Here is a 16375-nt window from a genome sequence, read left to right as displayed (position 1 = left end):
TGAAATGAAAGGGCAGAATCTTCAAGGTTACTGTACAGATGCTGCAAACTGAGGATGGAAAGTGCTAAATCACTTTGGAAGCTCTTTTTTCTTCTGAATCAGAGATGTAGTGATATTTCTCACTTTCCTCGCCTCTAATCCAAAACTTCTAGTCCATTAATAATTCAATAACTAAAAGTAGATCTAAGTGCAGTCTGTAATTGAATTGCTGGTTTCCCAGTGGTGTAACTTAAGCATGATGCCTCTAGCTCTTTGCATGTGAGGAGTTTTCTTTATGAGCAAAAAATGCATTTATTTCTCTGCAAATTATTGTTTCTGCAGCCATAAAACCAGTCATGCCATCTTTACTAGAGTGCGGAGAAATGAGGGATTGATAAGTGTGATCACAGAAGATTTTAGTTCTGCTAGCTCCCTTTCACTGCGGGGAGGTTCACTGAGCTGTGTTGTGTTGACAGCAATAGGGTTCTCAGGGTTACAGTGCATTAATGTCTGGGGAGCAGCAGGCAACCCACGAGTCCTGCTTGTGTGGACCAATTTCTGGGTTGGAGACTTCAGACTGGAAACATTTTGAGGCCAGGACCGGGGTCAACCTTTTTGTTGTTGTGTTTTTACTTATTAATAGCAGAACTCCCAACTCCTGCTGGAGGCTTTTGTTGAACAGACTATCTGATTCACCCACAGGCTGCATTTTTGTGGTCACAGTGGAAAAATTTTCAGTTTTGAAGCAGTTGGAAGGAAATCTTGCTATTCTGATTGACAAAACAAAACCAGCCTGGTTAGCTGAGTTGTTAAGAGGATCTTATTCATGTGTGTTCTGGTGTTGGGGAAAGGTGGATGCATTCTGGTGAGCTCTTAATATAAAATCACAATATTTGCTGAAGCTGAGCTCTGCAGAAATGTTTTTTTTCCACATGGTCAGCTGCAGCTCTGAGTAAGTTGCCCGGATCTCTTTTAAAATGATTGGTAAGAGGAGGTTACAGTCAGAGTGCGCCCTGATGTTTGTTTTTGATTAATAATCTTTTTGCTTGCTTCGCTTTTACAGTACTCAGAGGTTAATTACACACATGTTGTTTGTCTATGCAGACTGTCCAGAGCAGATAGGTGGGACTAAATAATTTACTACCACAAAAACAGGCATGCTTGCAGACTGACTGGGATGAGTCAGAGGGTTAATGTCACCCAGAGGGTTGGCTTTCGGGGTTTCTGTAAGTCATGCAAGAGATATTTCTGTCCTTACAATGCTGAATCGTTGCTTTGCTGGACCATATCCCCCCAAAATCTTGCCTTGCATTTTGGCAGGCTCTGCGCTGTGGTTTGATGTCATTTACTCTGTTAGAAAAGGTTATTGCTGGTGGTGGTGTTTTGTTTGGCTTTTCCCTAGGAGCTAGAAGCTGATGTCTCAAATGGGATTTTACTGAAGATACTTAGTCTAATCAAATCAACTCAAAGGTTTGTGAGAGGCCACTTGGAAGTGATTCATTTTGTCGCATTAGGGGAAAATGCTGGCTTTGCTACCTCCACCGAGTCCTTTGGCGTACACACGGGGTAAACCTGATACGTTCTCTAGAATGTCTCAGTGGAACAAGATGTCTCACTGTGGTTCCCTTCAAATATTACACTGTTTGTGGGTGCGTCTCACTAGAATTTTGCCTCGCAGCCTCTTTGTAAGTTACTTTCTTAAGCGTATGCTTAAGCCTTGGTGTTTTCTGAGCAGCTGAGTGACATGCTGGTGTTGCTGAAACTGTTATATGAGGTAAACTGTTCCCTTTGGGCAACCTGACTGCAGGAAATCTTAGGTCACTTGTGGAATAAGTCTGTCTGCTCTGGTGGCAGGGAACTGGGTTAGAGCAGAGAGATGGGTTCTCTTTCTTGGCCGTGTCCCAGTTGTTTTACTTGCTGGAGTTTCCCACCTCCAAAATGAGACTGGCTTGTGTGACTGGGTTGGGCTTCTGGGTTTTATTCTGGGGGGAGGTGAGGGGGACTGGCAGCGTAAAGTTTGATTTCTATAGATAGCGTATATTATTGTACAAAGGAGCCAAGCCTTTTCTTCCCATTATCAGGTATATCTAGCATTCTTTGCCCAGTTTTCTGCAGTTGTGCTAACTCTGTGTTCCCTGTTTCAAAATTAATGTTCTTCTCCCTCCCCTTAATCTGTGAAATATATGAAGTATATATGTCATAGTGCCTTCAAATATCACGTGTAGAGTTGCAAGGCCTTACCAGAAACTTAGAGATCCTTCAGCTATGCAAAATATTGGGTGATGAAGTTTTAGACCTATTTGTGGGGGGTGTTTGGTGCCATTCAGCACTATGCAAAAGACCCCAGGTTTTGGCAAATACCTGAATTTGATGCCATCTTGTACTCTGATTTTAGAACTTAGAAGGTAAGCAGACAGGCATGGCTACCTGGGGTAGTATATTCTTTACAGCAGCTCTTTGGTGAGGGGGTGCCTACGTACTCTTGAATGGGAGGTTACCTGCCTGTAGCATTCTGTGTAGCAGTTTGCAGACTTGGAAAAAATCAAGACTGTATAACTTCTTATTCCTGGCTGTCATGAGGGGTTTGCTTTGCATGGGGATGTTTTACTTTCTTGTTAGTTCTTCTCTGACCTTCATCTGGCTTTTGCAGTTACAGCACCCAGTGAGCTTCTTTCCTTGCTTTGCAGGACTGCCCAATTGCCTGGGTGAATGTCATGCTCTTTGACTATAAGGACCAGCTGAAAACTGGGGAGTGCTGCTTGCACATGTGGTCCTCCTTTCCAGGTATGTCAGGAGACAGAGCTACTGTATTGGTTTTGTGTCTTTGGTCTCCACCACAATGACAGGAGACGCCCTGCACTCTGCATGGCTGTCCACTAGGTTATAGGAGAGGCCGTAATAGTTCAGACTAGCAGACCCAGTAGGATTACCGCTCTATATTGTGATGGCTTCTGGAGCCCTGCCAAGATGAAGACCTTGTTTTGCTTGGCATTGCACGTATGACATAAGAGGTTGCTGCTGTCCTGAAGATGTCATGTATACTTTGCTTGTGAGAGGTCAGGAAAATGAAGTGACCTGCTAGGGCCAGGCAATGTCCAGTGACAGAGCTGGAAGCAGTCTGTGCTCTGCTTTCTGGACCGAAGCTGCAGCAGATTAGGGTTCATGGGTTTATGTACTTTGCTTTTCAGATGAGAAAGGGGAACTTCTGAACCCCATGGGCACGGTACAATGCAACCCCAACACAGAAAGTGCAGCAGCCTTGGTCATCTGCTTCCCCAGTGTTGCATCGCATCCTGTGTATTACCCGTCATTTGAGCAGGTAGGGGACATGGACACTTTTTTTGGGAGGCACAGAAATTCCCTAGCTTTGCTGGTGCAGGAGCATACAGTGTCACTGTCTCTTCGGCGGCTGTCGACAGGGACCGGGTACAAGCAAACTTGATGAACAGATATTGTTAATTGAAAATTTGACCTTTTTCTCTTAACTAATGGACCTTGAGTGAATACTTTTCCAAGCTGTGAATTCCTGTGAATTACCGAGGTAAAGCTGCTCTCATAGATGAGCATTTGTTTAAAAAATGGGTTTAATTGAACTGCCTTTAAACTGCAGGCATCATTAGGCTCTATAGGAAGGAAGAGGAATAAAAGGGGAAATGAGTGAAAGTAGACAGCTCCCTCCCTTTCCGCACAGAGTGATAACATGCCGTGTGGTGTGGGGATTTTCCATCTGTCACTGCAACTGGCCAAACGCTTAAAGTGGAAGAAGAAATGTGCCTGTTACAGGAAGGAAAGGAGGCCTGCTCTGCCAGGGACATATCCACATGCTCCCCCATGATGCATGTTCTGGCTCAGAAGCTTTGATGGGTTGTGCCAGTGTGCAGGGCAGCTTGGGCAGCGCTGTCTGCTTGCCAAATGCATGCCAGTTCTAAGAATCTGGAATGGCTCGTGTTAGCCTGGAGCTCGGTGGCCCAGAGCCCCTGTTCACAAACTGTATGGGTGTGCAGCTGTGCACTTTTCGGGGGAAGAACTCGTCCCTTCATTCTTGCTGCTACCAGGGAAGGGGCTCTATGGGCAGTTAGGTTACACTGCTGAGCAGAGGGGGCCTGCTGAGTACATTAGCTACGCTTGGGCTGCGAGAGGTGTGATTCCCTTCAGAGGTAGAAAGTGACTGATCTCTAATGCAGTCTAAACGCCTGAAGCGGTGGTGAGCTAGAAGTACAGAGGAAATGAGGAGCTTTTCTCAGACTCTTTATTTGTGTCCCAGCTGCTGGAGTTGGGGAGGACCGGAGAACAACCCCGCGCTGCACCAGAAGATCCTGAAGAGGTGAGTCTTCTGGCATCTGTTTTTCAGCTATGTGCGAGCCTGGTTTCATAGATCAAGTTGTATGTTTCCACCTTAGCCCCAACCAGCTTTTTTCACCACACTGGGTCACGCCCCAGTCCTACAGGGTCTCTCTGGGCTGAGCAAGTCCTCTGGGTTGAGACTGAGCCCTGTGTATGCTCTTTCCTGTGATTCCCATGAGCAGAAGCTGCAGCTGAAGGAGATACTGGAGCGGAGGAGCCACACCGAACTATATGAGCATGAGAAGGACCTGGTGTGGAAGATGCGATACGATATCCGTGACCAGTACCCACAAGCATTGGCAAAGCTGCTTATCATCACCAAATGGAACAAGCATGAAGACGTCGCCCAGGTGAGGATGCTGGGGTTGGCGGCCAAGGCTCCCTTTTTGATCTGTCTTTCAGTGTCTACATTCCTGTGTTGTGTTCGGGAGGCCAGCTTAGCTGTCCCAGACTCATTACTGACCAACAAGGTCTTGCTTATTCCCTCTAGAAACGGGAGGCCAGAAAAAATTTGTTTAATTCACGGCAAAAATAGGATCTGGATTGGATATTCTTAACTGATAGTGAGAGACCAGCACAAGCTACCTCAGGGGTTTAGTGAATCTCTTCCACGGAGAACATCAGACATCAGTTAGGGATGGTCTCAGTGCTGCTCATCCCTCCTTACTTCAGGAGCTTTGACAGGACCTTCTAAAGGTTCCTTTGTAGTCTGCATTATTATGCTGCAGAAGTGTGCTTTTCCCAAAGAGCTTATTCCACTAATTGTGGCACAGCAAATGTAACCCTGCCGTGGGCTTGGATGGCTCCTCCTGTCAGCCTTCCTAGAAAGTTTAGACTGATGGTTTTTGACCTGGCATCTGCAAACTTGCTCTGAGGCATCTATAAATAACGACTAAGATAGAGGGTTTACCCCCCTCAAAGGAGCTGCTCTTCCATCAGTAGAATTTTAGATTTTTATCTATTGTCATAAAAATCTTGTTCCTTTTTTTGCTATTTTTTTTTTCTGCCTCTACAGATGATTTCCCTACTTCAGACCTGGCCAGAGTTGCCTGTCCTGAATGCCTTGGAGCTGCTGGATTTTAGCTTTCCTGACCGTTACGTTGGTTCCTTTGCTATCAACTCATTAAAGAAGCTGACGTAAGTGTTCACCACAAGGGATACGCGGAGCCCCTTTCTATTTATGTTTAGGGCTGCTGCGGGGGACTGTGAACAAGGCTGGCAGTCTTGTCTGTACAGCTTCTGCAAGTACGCTTATTGCAGTAAAGATAAGGTTGTCTTTTATTTTTCCTTTCTGTCCACAGAGATCATGAATTGTTCCAATACCTGCTACAGCTTGTCCAGGTGCTTAAGTATGAATCCTACTTAGACTGTGAATTAACCAAGTTCCTGCTGGACAGGGCGTTATCCAACCGCAAGATCGGCCACTTCCTCTTCTGGCATCTGAGGTAAAGAGCAAATGTTTTAGGCTTTTTCTCAGTAATCAAATGAAACCAGCATTTACTGGTTTCCTCATTGCTCTGTGAAGTGAGACAGCAAGCATGTCTGTATGTATAGATGCCAGGGTATTTATTTAAAGGCTAGTGGCTGTCCTTTGGCTAGCATCTTTCATCAAGGCATTGGTGGGATTTCCTTGCTGTGATTACTAAAACCCAGGAATGGCTGCTTTTTACTCGGGAGGCTGAATAAGGATTATTCCAGGAGGACACAAAACCTTTGTTTTTTATTTTTTCTTTTGTTGTTGTGGTGGTGGTCGTGTTTGGATTAGGTTCTGTTTTCACAATTTATATATATATACACACATGCCTGTGAGTTGAAATTTACTTTGGACATCCATGGCCACCTGCCAGTTCTGAGCCCTAGGCTCTGAACTGCCCTTGCTCCTTAAGTAATGTTCTCAAAGGAGTGCTTAGCAATTTAGTCATCCAGAATGATGTCTTAGTGCTTCAAGCAGTGGTTTTTCTACATCACCTTCTGGGGTGGGTTCGTTTTTTTTTTTTCCCCTCCCCAGTCCATAGAAGGAATCTAAACAGCAGCTAATATTCTGCACCCTCCTCTCCCACCCCCCCTTGCGCTGGCATGAATGGGAGAATTAGTCACTCACTGCAGTGAGTCAGAGTTGCTTTAACCTCCCTTCCTCCCCAAGGTCAGAAATGCACGTCCCTGCAGTTGCCTTGAGGTTTGGCCTGATCCTGGAAGCATACTGCAGAGGCAGCACCCACCATATGAAAGTTTTGATGAAACAGGTAAAAACTGCTTTTTGCCATAAGGCTGACTTCCCTCTTGCTTGGAGCTGGTTCTCAGCTGTTAGCTTTTCCAACTTAATGTTATCAGTAATGCAAAAAAAAGCCTTTTAACTGCTCTATTGGTTTTGGCATATCCTATTAAGAGCCTGGAGTTCCCATCACATGTGACTTTGCTCATCTCTTACTCACCCGCACGCGTCCCAGGCTACACTATGTGTCTAGAATGGTTTGAAATGTTCAAAGACCTCTGCTGTTACTAGATGAGTTGAATGAGTTACCATTTAGTAGGAGCTGATCACAATTGGCTGTCTGATTTGGAGCAGTGGAGGTAATCCTGCTAGTTACCCACTCTCTAAAACTTCTCTATTATCTATCAAGGATCACTGTACCTAATTCAGAAGCGAGGGACTCACGTATACGTGGAGTCATATCTAAGATGTGCCCACAAACCAGTGCTGCTTCTGTTTTCAAGACTAAGTGGCACTTTTGCATAACCAGAACTCCCCAAAAGCATGGAAGGGCAGGGGCTCTAGGTCTCATCCTCACTTTTCTAGCCAGTGCACCTCAGTTCTTCCTTTGGGGTGGATGTGCATTGTTCCTGGTATTCAGGACTGCAGCCATTACCTTGCAATGCATTTGTGCCCAGCAGAATATCCATAATTGATTATGGATCTCCCTGAAGCAGATACTACTAAATTTGTTTTGTTGCAATGTGTGAAATTGCCACAAGTTGAAGAGAAGGCAAGAGATACAACCAAGGTTTACGCTTCACAGTAGATTTTAATAGTTTTTAAACTTTCTCCAGGAATTTCCTATTTGTTAACCTTGTTCCATTCCTCCCTTTTTTCAGGGAGAAGCACTCAACAAGATGAAAGCTCTGAATGACTTTGTTAAAGCAAGTTCTCAGAAGGCCACCAAGCCTCAAACCAAGGAGATGATGCATGTGTGCATGAAGCAGGAAACTTACCTCGAAGCACTTTCCCACCTCCAGTCCCCCCTGAACCCCAACATTATTCTTGCTGAAGTCTGGTAAGAAAGATAGCTGCGTCTCTTAATTAGTGCTGCAGGCTTTGTTCAGCAGTAGAGCCAGGCTTCTGGTTACCCCAAGGTCCTCTTTTCTCCCGGAAGTCACCAGTCTGTTAGCATTTGTGGATGCTGTTGAATTTGCAGCTTAGATGGCCACTTTTTAATAGCTGGAAACTCTGATGGTAATATTTTTGTTTCCTCTAGTGTGGATCAGTGCACCTTTATGGACTCCAAAATGAAACCTTTATGGATTGTGTTTAATAATGAAGAGACAGGCGGAGGGGGAGTGGGTATTATTTTTAAAAATGGAGATGGTAAGTCTTTAAAGGATATTTGAGACTATTATGCCTATGCAAACATATTTATCGTGGTGAGTGGGCCTAACTATGGACCATTAAGATGTTGTATAAATGAGGATCATCAATGTGTTTGAGTTTTTTGACAGTAATCTGGAGAGATAATAAACTCTCCTCTGTTTCACTTGCTGCCCTCTTCATTAAGATTTCAGCACAGTACAGTAGTAGCTGGATACCCTTGCACAGTAAAAAGGAAACTGATGTGAGGTCTGAAACAGCTACAGCACTCCAGGCTTTGTAGGGTTGGTGTGGCTGCTGCTCACTGTTGTGTCCAGACAGAGGTTTTCTAAAGTGCTACCCTGACTGCTACGGGCAGAGCTTTGGCAAAGTGAAGTAGCATGTACCTCCATTAGTATAATCATGCCTGAGTTAAGGTATCTAGTATGGTGGCTTTACGCTATTAGTAAACATTGCTCTGTCTGATGTTCTTTACTAGCTAGACCTAGCAAGTGACAAACACGGCATGGGCCCCGCTAGCAGCCTGCTTCAGGGGCAGAACAAGTGCCGCTTGCAAGAGCACAAGAGGAGGGGAGAATGGAAGGTACTTACGACCCTTTTTTCCTTTGTAATGCTGCACAGATCTTCGTCAGGACATGCTGACTCTGCAGATGATCCAGTTGATGGACATCCTGTGGAAGCAGGAGGGCCTGGACCTGAGGTGAGTAATGCGCACAGTTTGTCCTACTGCAATGATAAATCATGTCTGGGGAGGCCGTTTTGTCTGCAAGCTTATTTTGTCCCTGACAGGTCTGCCTAGTATTCTATAAGCAGCTAGTCAGGTTTTGTGGTACTGAGGAGTAGAAATACAGAGTATGTGTGGAGTAGATACGGCAGACAAGGGAAAGCTTAAAAGTCAACACAACCGAGTTCTGGGCAAGATTTCAGTGGAAGGGTTTCTTTCATCTCTGCAGGATGACCCCTTATGGCTGCCTCTCCACAGGAGACAAGACTGGACTGATAGAAGTAGTCATGCATTCAGATACCATTGCCAACATCCAGCTCAACAAGAGCAACATGGTGGCCACTGCGGCCTTCAACAAGGATGCACTGCTGAACTGGCTAAAATCCAAGAACCCGGGGTAAGTGGGCTTACCTGTTACTCAGCGCTGCTTTACTGCTTCCTTCCAGCTGGAGACATTTCTTCTGCTTTACTCATTTTTTTCCTTCAGTTATGCGTATTTCCAAGCTGTCCCACAACAGCTATGGCTGCTTCACTGCCTGGCACACCACAAGGCGTGGATCATGTGGATCGGTATGGGTCTTGAGCAGAAATGGAAGCATCTGGTTTACTGTTTGCAAGCTTTTTTGATCTTTCATAGCTTAAGGTAGCACTGTGGATCCAAACCTTGATCTTCCCATTGGTCCCATTACTTTCTCCAGAGAGAGATAGTCAGCGTGGTGGCAGCTGGAAGAGGGGCAGAAGGAGTAATGCCAAAACTGGGAGGTGAAACAAAAAAGCAGCACAAAAGCTGTGTAGCTTGGGGTTTTACTGATACAGAAACAGACGGCAGCAATATATCAGTGCTACTCTGATGTAGCAGGGCACCAAATTACGAGGCACCGACAGGAGTCATTCTAGGAGCCCGCTTTGTCTTTTGGATCTGTGGAGATCTAGAAATGAGTTAATTTAGTTGAGACTAAACCATTTTCGTTGAGATTGTGGACACAAGCGTATCCAGACCTCTCCGATTACAGACAGCTGTTATTGCAGCTTGTTTTTGTAACGCATGGATGGGAGTGCTGCCTCTGGAGAGCACTACAGAAATTCAAACGTGATTCCCTTACCTTCTCCTGCAGGTTTGCATGGGGGAAGCTATAAAAACAACTTTCCCAGTGGTGAAGTACTGGTGTTCAAAGGAAAATTCTCTTTTAATCTGTATCTTACCCTCTTTAGTGACGCATTAGAACAAGCTATAGAGGAGTTCACTCTTTCCTGTGCTGGATACTGCGTGGCAACATACGTGCTGGGGATAGGTGACCGGCACAGTGATAACATCATGATCCGGGAAACTGGACAGGTATGGGGATTCACTGCTGCTGTTGAAGTACTGGAAGAGGGGCGTGAATGCTACCTAGCAATGGACAGATACATCCCAGTGCAATCTTACTGCTAAGCAATGCACCTCACCTTCCAGCCGAGAGGCAGACTGGACAAACATTCTCAATAGCTTCTATCATTAAGAGGGTAAATACAGTTTTATAATTTGAATTAAAATTCTGTAAGCATCGCTGCCACTGTTAATACCCACTTTGAAATTACAGTGGAGCAATTCATACCTCTCAGACCTAAAATTGTCTGCAGATGCAAGCTCAAGCACTGTACTTACCAGTCTGAAGACTTACTTGGCTTCAGCAGAGTCACAAATCGCTTGTAGTTGCTAGGTAAGACCCTCCATTACTTACCCAAGCTGATATATTTATAGTCCTGGAAAAAAGTGTTTGTTGCAAAGGGGGTTTTTCTTGTTGTTTTTTGTTTTGTTTTTTCCAAATGAATGTAAGTGATCAGCATGGTTTTAATTTCACATTGATACCTGTACTGATTCCTTTACTTCTCTATTCCACAAGAATAGCTACCAGAGTTTGTCTTCTCATACACTATTTGGAAGACAAAGGGCAAAATTAGGAAAAAGAAAATCCCTTTGCTAACATGACATGTACTGAACTGCATCAGTAGTATTTTGGTAAAGAGGGAAGTCTAAGCTATCTTTCTTATTTAATTGTGAATTCTGCGAAGCCTAAACCAGCTCTGTGCTAGACGGTGCAAGGTGAGCCTCCTGCAGGTCCCGTGAAGTCAGCTAGTTAGTTAATATTTGAAAGTATTTGCTGATGCTTTGAGACTCATCTCTCTCAGGTATGCACAACTGCCTGCCTGCACTGTTTCTGTGTAGCATCCCACTCCTCTACATCTCATTTCCCTAAATCAAGCAGTCATGGTCAAAGAAACCTAGTGCCTTTGTTTTGGGGTCACAGCAGGGACAGAGACACCGGGTCACCTGTTAACCAGACACTAACCATGTCGTTCGTTAACGAGACACTAACCTCCCTCCCTGGGCTGTGTCTAGCAGCAGCCCCTATCTAGGGCTGCCTCTTCTCCCCATCCAAAAAATGCTGGGCAGGGAGCTCGCAAAGCTGTTTCTGCAGAGCAGAGGCCACTCAGTTATTTGTCCACTTGAGGGAGCTGATGCCCTGTGGTACATACAGCCTTGGGTTTTGCACACCTAGGGTTTACAGCGGCTCTGCAAAACTACCACAGTGTGCAAGGTTCTGCAGATGAGCCTCCTTCCCCTCACTGCACTGGTGGTGCAACGACTTCACCGGGCTTGGTATGTAAAAAAAAAAAAAAAAAAGGAGGGGGAGAAAAGCCTTACCTGAGCAAGAAATATTCTGTAGCAACTTCAAAACAGGACATCTTTCCACACACAGTCTGGGACTGCAAACTGCCCTGGTAGGGTGCCCGGTTTAGTTCTCTTTCAGCTGCTACTAGTGGCATGCTAAGGCTTTACAAAAAACAGAAATTTTTTCAGATATACCAAGTACTGAAGAGGTAAGTAGCTTTTCTGTCCTATCCAACATCTAATTACACTACAGAGATCTTGGCAAGTAAAATATTGCCTCTATTCCCAAAGGAGTGCCACAAGAGAGGTCATTTTTCTCCCTCCCAAAATCCTACGGTCACTATCTTTTGAATACAGTAATTGTGAAGAGAACTCAATGCTGATCAGCTAAAATAGATACTCTTCTGAAAACAAATTTTTTTCTTCTTTATTTTCAGCTGTTCCATATTGATTTTGGTCACTTTTTGGGGAACTTCAAGACTAAATTTGGTATTAATAGAGAGCGAGTTCCTTTCATCTTAACCTATGACTTCGTGCATGTCATCCAGCAAGGAAAAACTAACAACAATGAGAAGTTTGAAAGGTAAGTGTTAGCAGTTAAACTTGACTTAAGCTTTTCGAGCTCTGAATTTTCAGAATGTATTTCCACTGATGATACGTAGCCTATAGCTGTCTGTACACACGGAAGTAAGTAAATGATTGTCTACCTGTCAGAGAAGGTGAAAGAGCGTGGTAGTCATCGATGTGGACAGTAGGGTTCAGACTAATGCGTAGTCTTACTTTATCAAACTGGTATAGCTTGTAGTCTTCATTCCTTTGCCTCATCTTCCTTTCTGAACAGATTCAGGGGTTATTGCGAAAAAGCCTATATGATTCTGAGGCGCCATGGTCTTCTCTTCCTGCACTTGTTTGCACTGATGAAAGCTGCTGGCCTGCCAGAACTCAGCTGCTCGAAAGACATTCAGTATCTAAAGGTAAGAGAAGCAGAGGCCAGATATAGTTAAAACTGAATACCTGATCTTGTAGCTCGGTGAGGACGAGTTCAGTGTGGAAGGGCACATTCTTAGAAGAAAATGAGCTCCAAAAAGCATGAGTAGACGTCCAGCGTTCATGTGCAGGACATCAGAAATGCCAGATACTGGTGCTCAGGAAATAACTTCAGGTTCTTCAGCACAAAGGCAGTAGGTACCTTGTAGAACCAGCTTGCGGGGAAGCAGACAGAGCTCACTCTTTGGTTGTGTATTGTTTCCTGTTCCCAGCTTGCCTCTTAAATTACAACAACCTAGCCCTGGCCAACTGAAAGACAGTAGCTTTGTGCAAGAGCACTAAAAAAACCTGTTTCCCTACGCTTTTAGAGCAGGATGCATGTATTTATCAGAATGAAAAAAACCTCGTGCAACTACAGTAACTATTAAAAGCAATTAATGGCTACTCATTTCCTAGTCCGTGCTCCTTTCAGTGGAGTAGTTTCTTAGTGAGTAAACATCTTAGTAGTTGAGCAGTTAATTGTTCAGTTGCACTTTCAGTGAGGCTACACTGATTTCTGCCTCTTACGTTCAGGATTCCCTGGCTCTTGGGAAAACAGATGAGGAGGCACTGAAGCACTTCAGACTGAAGTTTAATGAAGCCCTGCGAGAGAGCTGGAAAACCAAAGTGAACTGGCTGGCACACAATGTATCCAAAGATAACAGACAGTAGAGCAACATCAGCCTGCACACTTGCTCCAAGAGAATGTAATACCTGCACTGAGTCCAGGAGTTGTAGACAGGTTTTTAAAGACTGATGAATGTTGCCATGTTGAAGATACTGCACCTGTGTTCCCAGAGCAGGCATTTCTGCATGACTGAAAAATTACTGGACTGTGATCAGCTGCATAATCATGTCTGCTGTAGATCTTTGGGGGACAAGGGAGAGACGTGAGGCAATAAAAATACTGCATACAGTGAAAGGTAGGTAGATGTACTGTACCCTCATTTGTTAAGCTTCAAATACATCTTCTAACGGAAGAGTTGAGGCAGTTGTAACATCCTTCCAGTGTGTTAATGTGTCTATTCCTATTTTCTTGAAAATTTAGCTGAACACTTGAGAACCTACTACCCCTGTAGCTCTTGTACTGTAGCCCATCTTCTGGTCCCCACCATTACAGCTCAGAGGCATTAACTTCACCACCTGATCACTCCTCCTACCCTGTTTCAGTGTACACTGAGGTAGGTCAGCTTAAATCACCACTGAAGCTGATGGGGACAAATTGTTTTAGCTCTGCTTTGTGGCAGGGTGAAAATACCCATGCTGTCATATTACTTTCTCTCTGCTACAGAGGCCAAAGTGTTCTGAAACGGAACTGGAACCCATCTTTGCTGTCAAAAAACTGATGCCACAAGAACAGGCTTCGATGGGCCAATGGGTTAGGCATTTTTGTTTGCTTTCTGAAGTCAGACTTCAGTTGAGCCTCAAGCAATTCCTGGGTTTCTGCATTTATTCTGTTTTTAAGTGCGAAAACAGTAAGATTGCATTTTTCAAAATTGGCATGTAACATTGGTTGCTAGGCGTGCCTCCTGCTGGGGTACATCACAGCTAGTTTGCCATCTGGTTTCCCTGTACTACGTGCATGCAGGGCACTGGCCTGCACCTATGTGCACTGGGATGCAGCACTGTAATTCCAGCGTCAGCTGGGACAGATGGTACCGTTCTGTGCCTAAGTTATTTGGCCAGTCTGCCTTCCTCTGTAAGGACAGCGGAGCGCCAGATGAGCGGGTTTAACACTGAAACACTTTAGAGTAAGTTGTGTCTCAACTCTCATCTTTTTACAAATTTATTCCCCCTTCCTTTCCTCCTCTCAACCACGGTACACGACTCCTTGTCTGTTGTTAGAGCTGGTGTGCAAAGACTGTGTGTCTGCACAGGGGTTCAGCCAAAGAGCAAGCTGTGGTCATCTGCGCTGGCACCTCAGCCAGGACAAACGGTCTGCTCCAGCCTCCTCCCGTTCTCACTGCTGCCTCTGTCTCCTTCCCGAGCAGAACCCGTCCCGTCTCCCACAAGGTGCTGTAATCAGTCACGTATTTCTACTCGTGTCATATTTTTGTCTCCAGCGAGCGTCCTCACCTGGTGAGCAGTTCTGAGCACTGGTGTTGCACAGGGACAGATGAACAGGAGCCACTGCTACCACTCGGTCCCGCCCGTGAGCGCAGCGAGGTGCCTCGCGCAGGCTGCGCCGATGGGCCGTGTTGGAAGATGGGTGGAGGAGCGTGGTCAGTGCCTGCTTCTTTGGGGGGGCTTCCTTCCGTTTCCCCACCTTCTCCACAACAGCGGGTTCCTGGAGGTGCTATCATTCCTGCCTTTTGAAGAACAGCGTAGTCTAATTTTCAAGATACCCCTGAAGCCAAATCCTGGTTTTGATTTGGATGCCCTTAACTAGGTTGAGCAATTCTCTTTTACTCACAGAACTGTTTTTTAAACTCTTACTTACTCTTACTTATGTAGGCAAAAAATACACAGGCATTTCAGATCCTGTTTCTCAAATGACAAGAGATGGACTTACTCTTTCATGTAAATTGGGCTTTCATGTCTGGTTTAAAATTCCCACAAAACCAGCAAGTTTAGGACAGAGACTGAACTAGCCTGTTTATTCTTAATAAATCTTCCCTGTCATGAGATAAATTTGATTTGATAATGTGGTAGGTGCAACTCATTCCTGGCTTTCAGCTCTTTTTGTACTTTAAAATCAGGTACCCCTGTACTTTAAAATTAAAAGAATGCTGCCCTGTACTGGCTGTTTAATTCTACTCTTTTTTTTTTTTTTTAAGAGGACAAGTTCAAATACATTTGTTCTTCATCAGCTGCATAGCTAAGTTAACACTGCCTTAAAAAAGTAACTTCTACCCTAAGTAATACTGAATAGTAGTAGGTAATACTAGGTTTGGTCAGTGAATGGAATACAAAACACCTTTAATAAACCCTTCCCTCGTTACCTTTAGATACAAACAGATAGTAGCAGATTATGATTTAGCGTTATGGTGTTGCTAATTTAAATTCTGATTTAAAGTACTTACTGTTTCTTTTCATAAAAGATGTTATGCTATGAAGTCTATTCTATACTATTTTGTGTATATTAATATAAACCAGGTTGTCTCTCATAGAGCACCAGTGATCCAGAAAACGACTCACGTTAACTTTCTGTAACCCGCGGAGAGCCCCCTTTGCCACAGCTTTCACACCATCCTGCGTGTGACTGAGAAGTGGCCAGAGTATTTCAAGATAGAGAGGCACGTACCCTTCCAAGGGATCCAGCTTACTTACGGACACGTTCCTCTGTAACAGGTCTTCAGCGTAGTTTAACAGTAAGTAGTACTGAAAGCGTGTTTGCAGCAAGTAATTGTTTTTGCCGTACTTTGTGTTACAGACCCCACTTAGCTAGAACCGAAAGCTAGCTTTGTGTCTTCCCCTAGCTGTGCATTTGACCGTAGCCCCAGGAACACAGCGGCGGTAGGAGCGTACAAACTGCCCTGCAGGGACACCACGCCATCTTGAAACTGCTGGTAGTTTTCGAGCGTTGTCCTCTGTGAAAGGTGAGCTCCCTGCAGCAGCTCACTTTCACTGATGTGGTTCTCCTAAGTCTAGAATATTACTCACGGTTTTCTTGAACTGAACAGCAGATAGTGGTCTCAGGTTTCAAATGAAATCTTAAAACAGCAAATGCGTATTTGCAATGACTAGTATAGCAGTATGAAACTGAACTGGTCAACAAATTATGAGAATAAGCCATCAGACTTTTTTATTTTAGCTGTTTAAAGTATTATAAGGATATTTTTCCTTTCCTGTGCCAGAATATACAGCCTTATGCTTCACAGGCTAGGAGGGTGCTGGTGTCACAATTTAAATGAGGAGTAGGAAGGTGCTTGTATCTCCTACACCCAATTAAAAAAAAAATCCATTAGCATAAGGACTTGGACAAAGGCCCAAGTTTCCATGGGGCAGCAGGTGACCGCGCGTCAGCCGCTCTCCACAGCGGGCAGTGCTCTCGCAGCAAGGTGCTGCTGGCCACCATCTGATGACTGTTGCTTACCTTATCCCCACCCCCCCCCCCCCCCCCCCC

General features: G+C 44.7%; 1 protein-coding gene across 11 annotated transcripts in view; it reads left to right on the top strand.

Moving 5' to 3' along the window:
- Positions 1 to 16375, top strand: part of PIK3CD (phosphatidylinositol-4,5-bisphosphate 3-kinase catalytic subunit delta) — a 69131-nt gene that overhangs the window by 48723 nt on the left and 4033 nt on the right. For 8 of the 11 annotated variants that reach the window (XM_087755285.1, XM_087755284.1, XM_087755280.1 and 5 more), the window contains exons 10-24: positions 2667 to 2763; positions 3168 to 3298; positions 4244 to 4303; positions 4506 to 4673; positions 5339 to 5460; positions 5625 to 5768; positions 6467 to 6566; positions 7417 to 7595; positions 7797 to 7906; positions 8528 to 8606; positions 8860 to 9027; positions 9843 to 9966; positions 11721 to 11866; positions 12125 to 12257; positions 12844 to 16356. In XM_087755285.1, the coding sequence (XP_087611411.1) occupies positions 2667 to 2763; positions 3168 to 3298; positions 4244 to 4303; positions 4506 to 4673; positions 5339 to 5460; positions 5625 to 5768; positions 6467 to 6566; positions 7417 to 7595; positions 7797 to 7906; positions 8528 to 8606; positions 8860 to 9027; positions 9843 to 9966; positions 11721 to 11866; positions 12125 to 12257; positions 12844 to 12981 (1899 nt within the window). In that variant the 3' untranslated portion in view covers positions 12982 to 16356. Of the gene's footprint in view, positions 1 to 2666; positions 2764 to 3167; positions 3299 to 4243; positions 4304 to 4505; positions 4674 to 5338; positions 5461 to 5624; positions 5769 to 6466; positions 6567 to 7416; positions 7596 to 7796; positions 7907 to 8527; positions 8607 to 8859; positions 9028 to 9842; positions 9967 to 11720; positions 11867 to 12124; positions 12258 to 12843; positions 16357 to 16375 lie in introns of those variants that run through there. The other 3 variants (XR_015704279.1, XR_015704278.1, XR_015704280.1) reach the window with 3 other exon arrangements.

The sequence above is a fragment of the Nipponia nippon genome, unplaced genomic scaffold, assembly GCF_047370975.1.
Source record: "Nipponia nippon isolate SJK-2023a ecotype South Korea unplaced genomic scaffold, ASM4737097v1 scaffold_19, whole genome shotgun sequence".
Lineage (NCBI taxonomy): Eukaryota > Metazoa > Chordata > Aves > Pelecaniformes > Threskiornithidae > Nipponia > Nipponia nippon.
The sequence above is the reverse complement of the archived record's forward strand: the minus strand, read 5'-3'. Positions and strand labels throughout refer to the sequence as shown.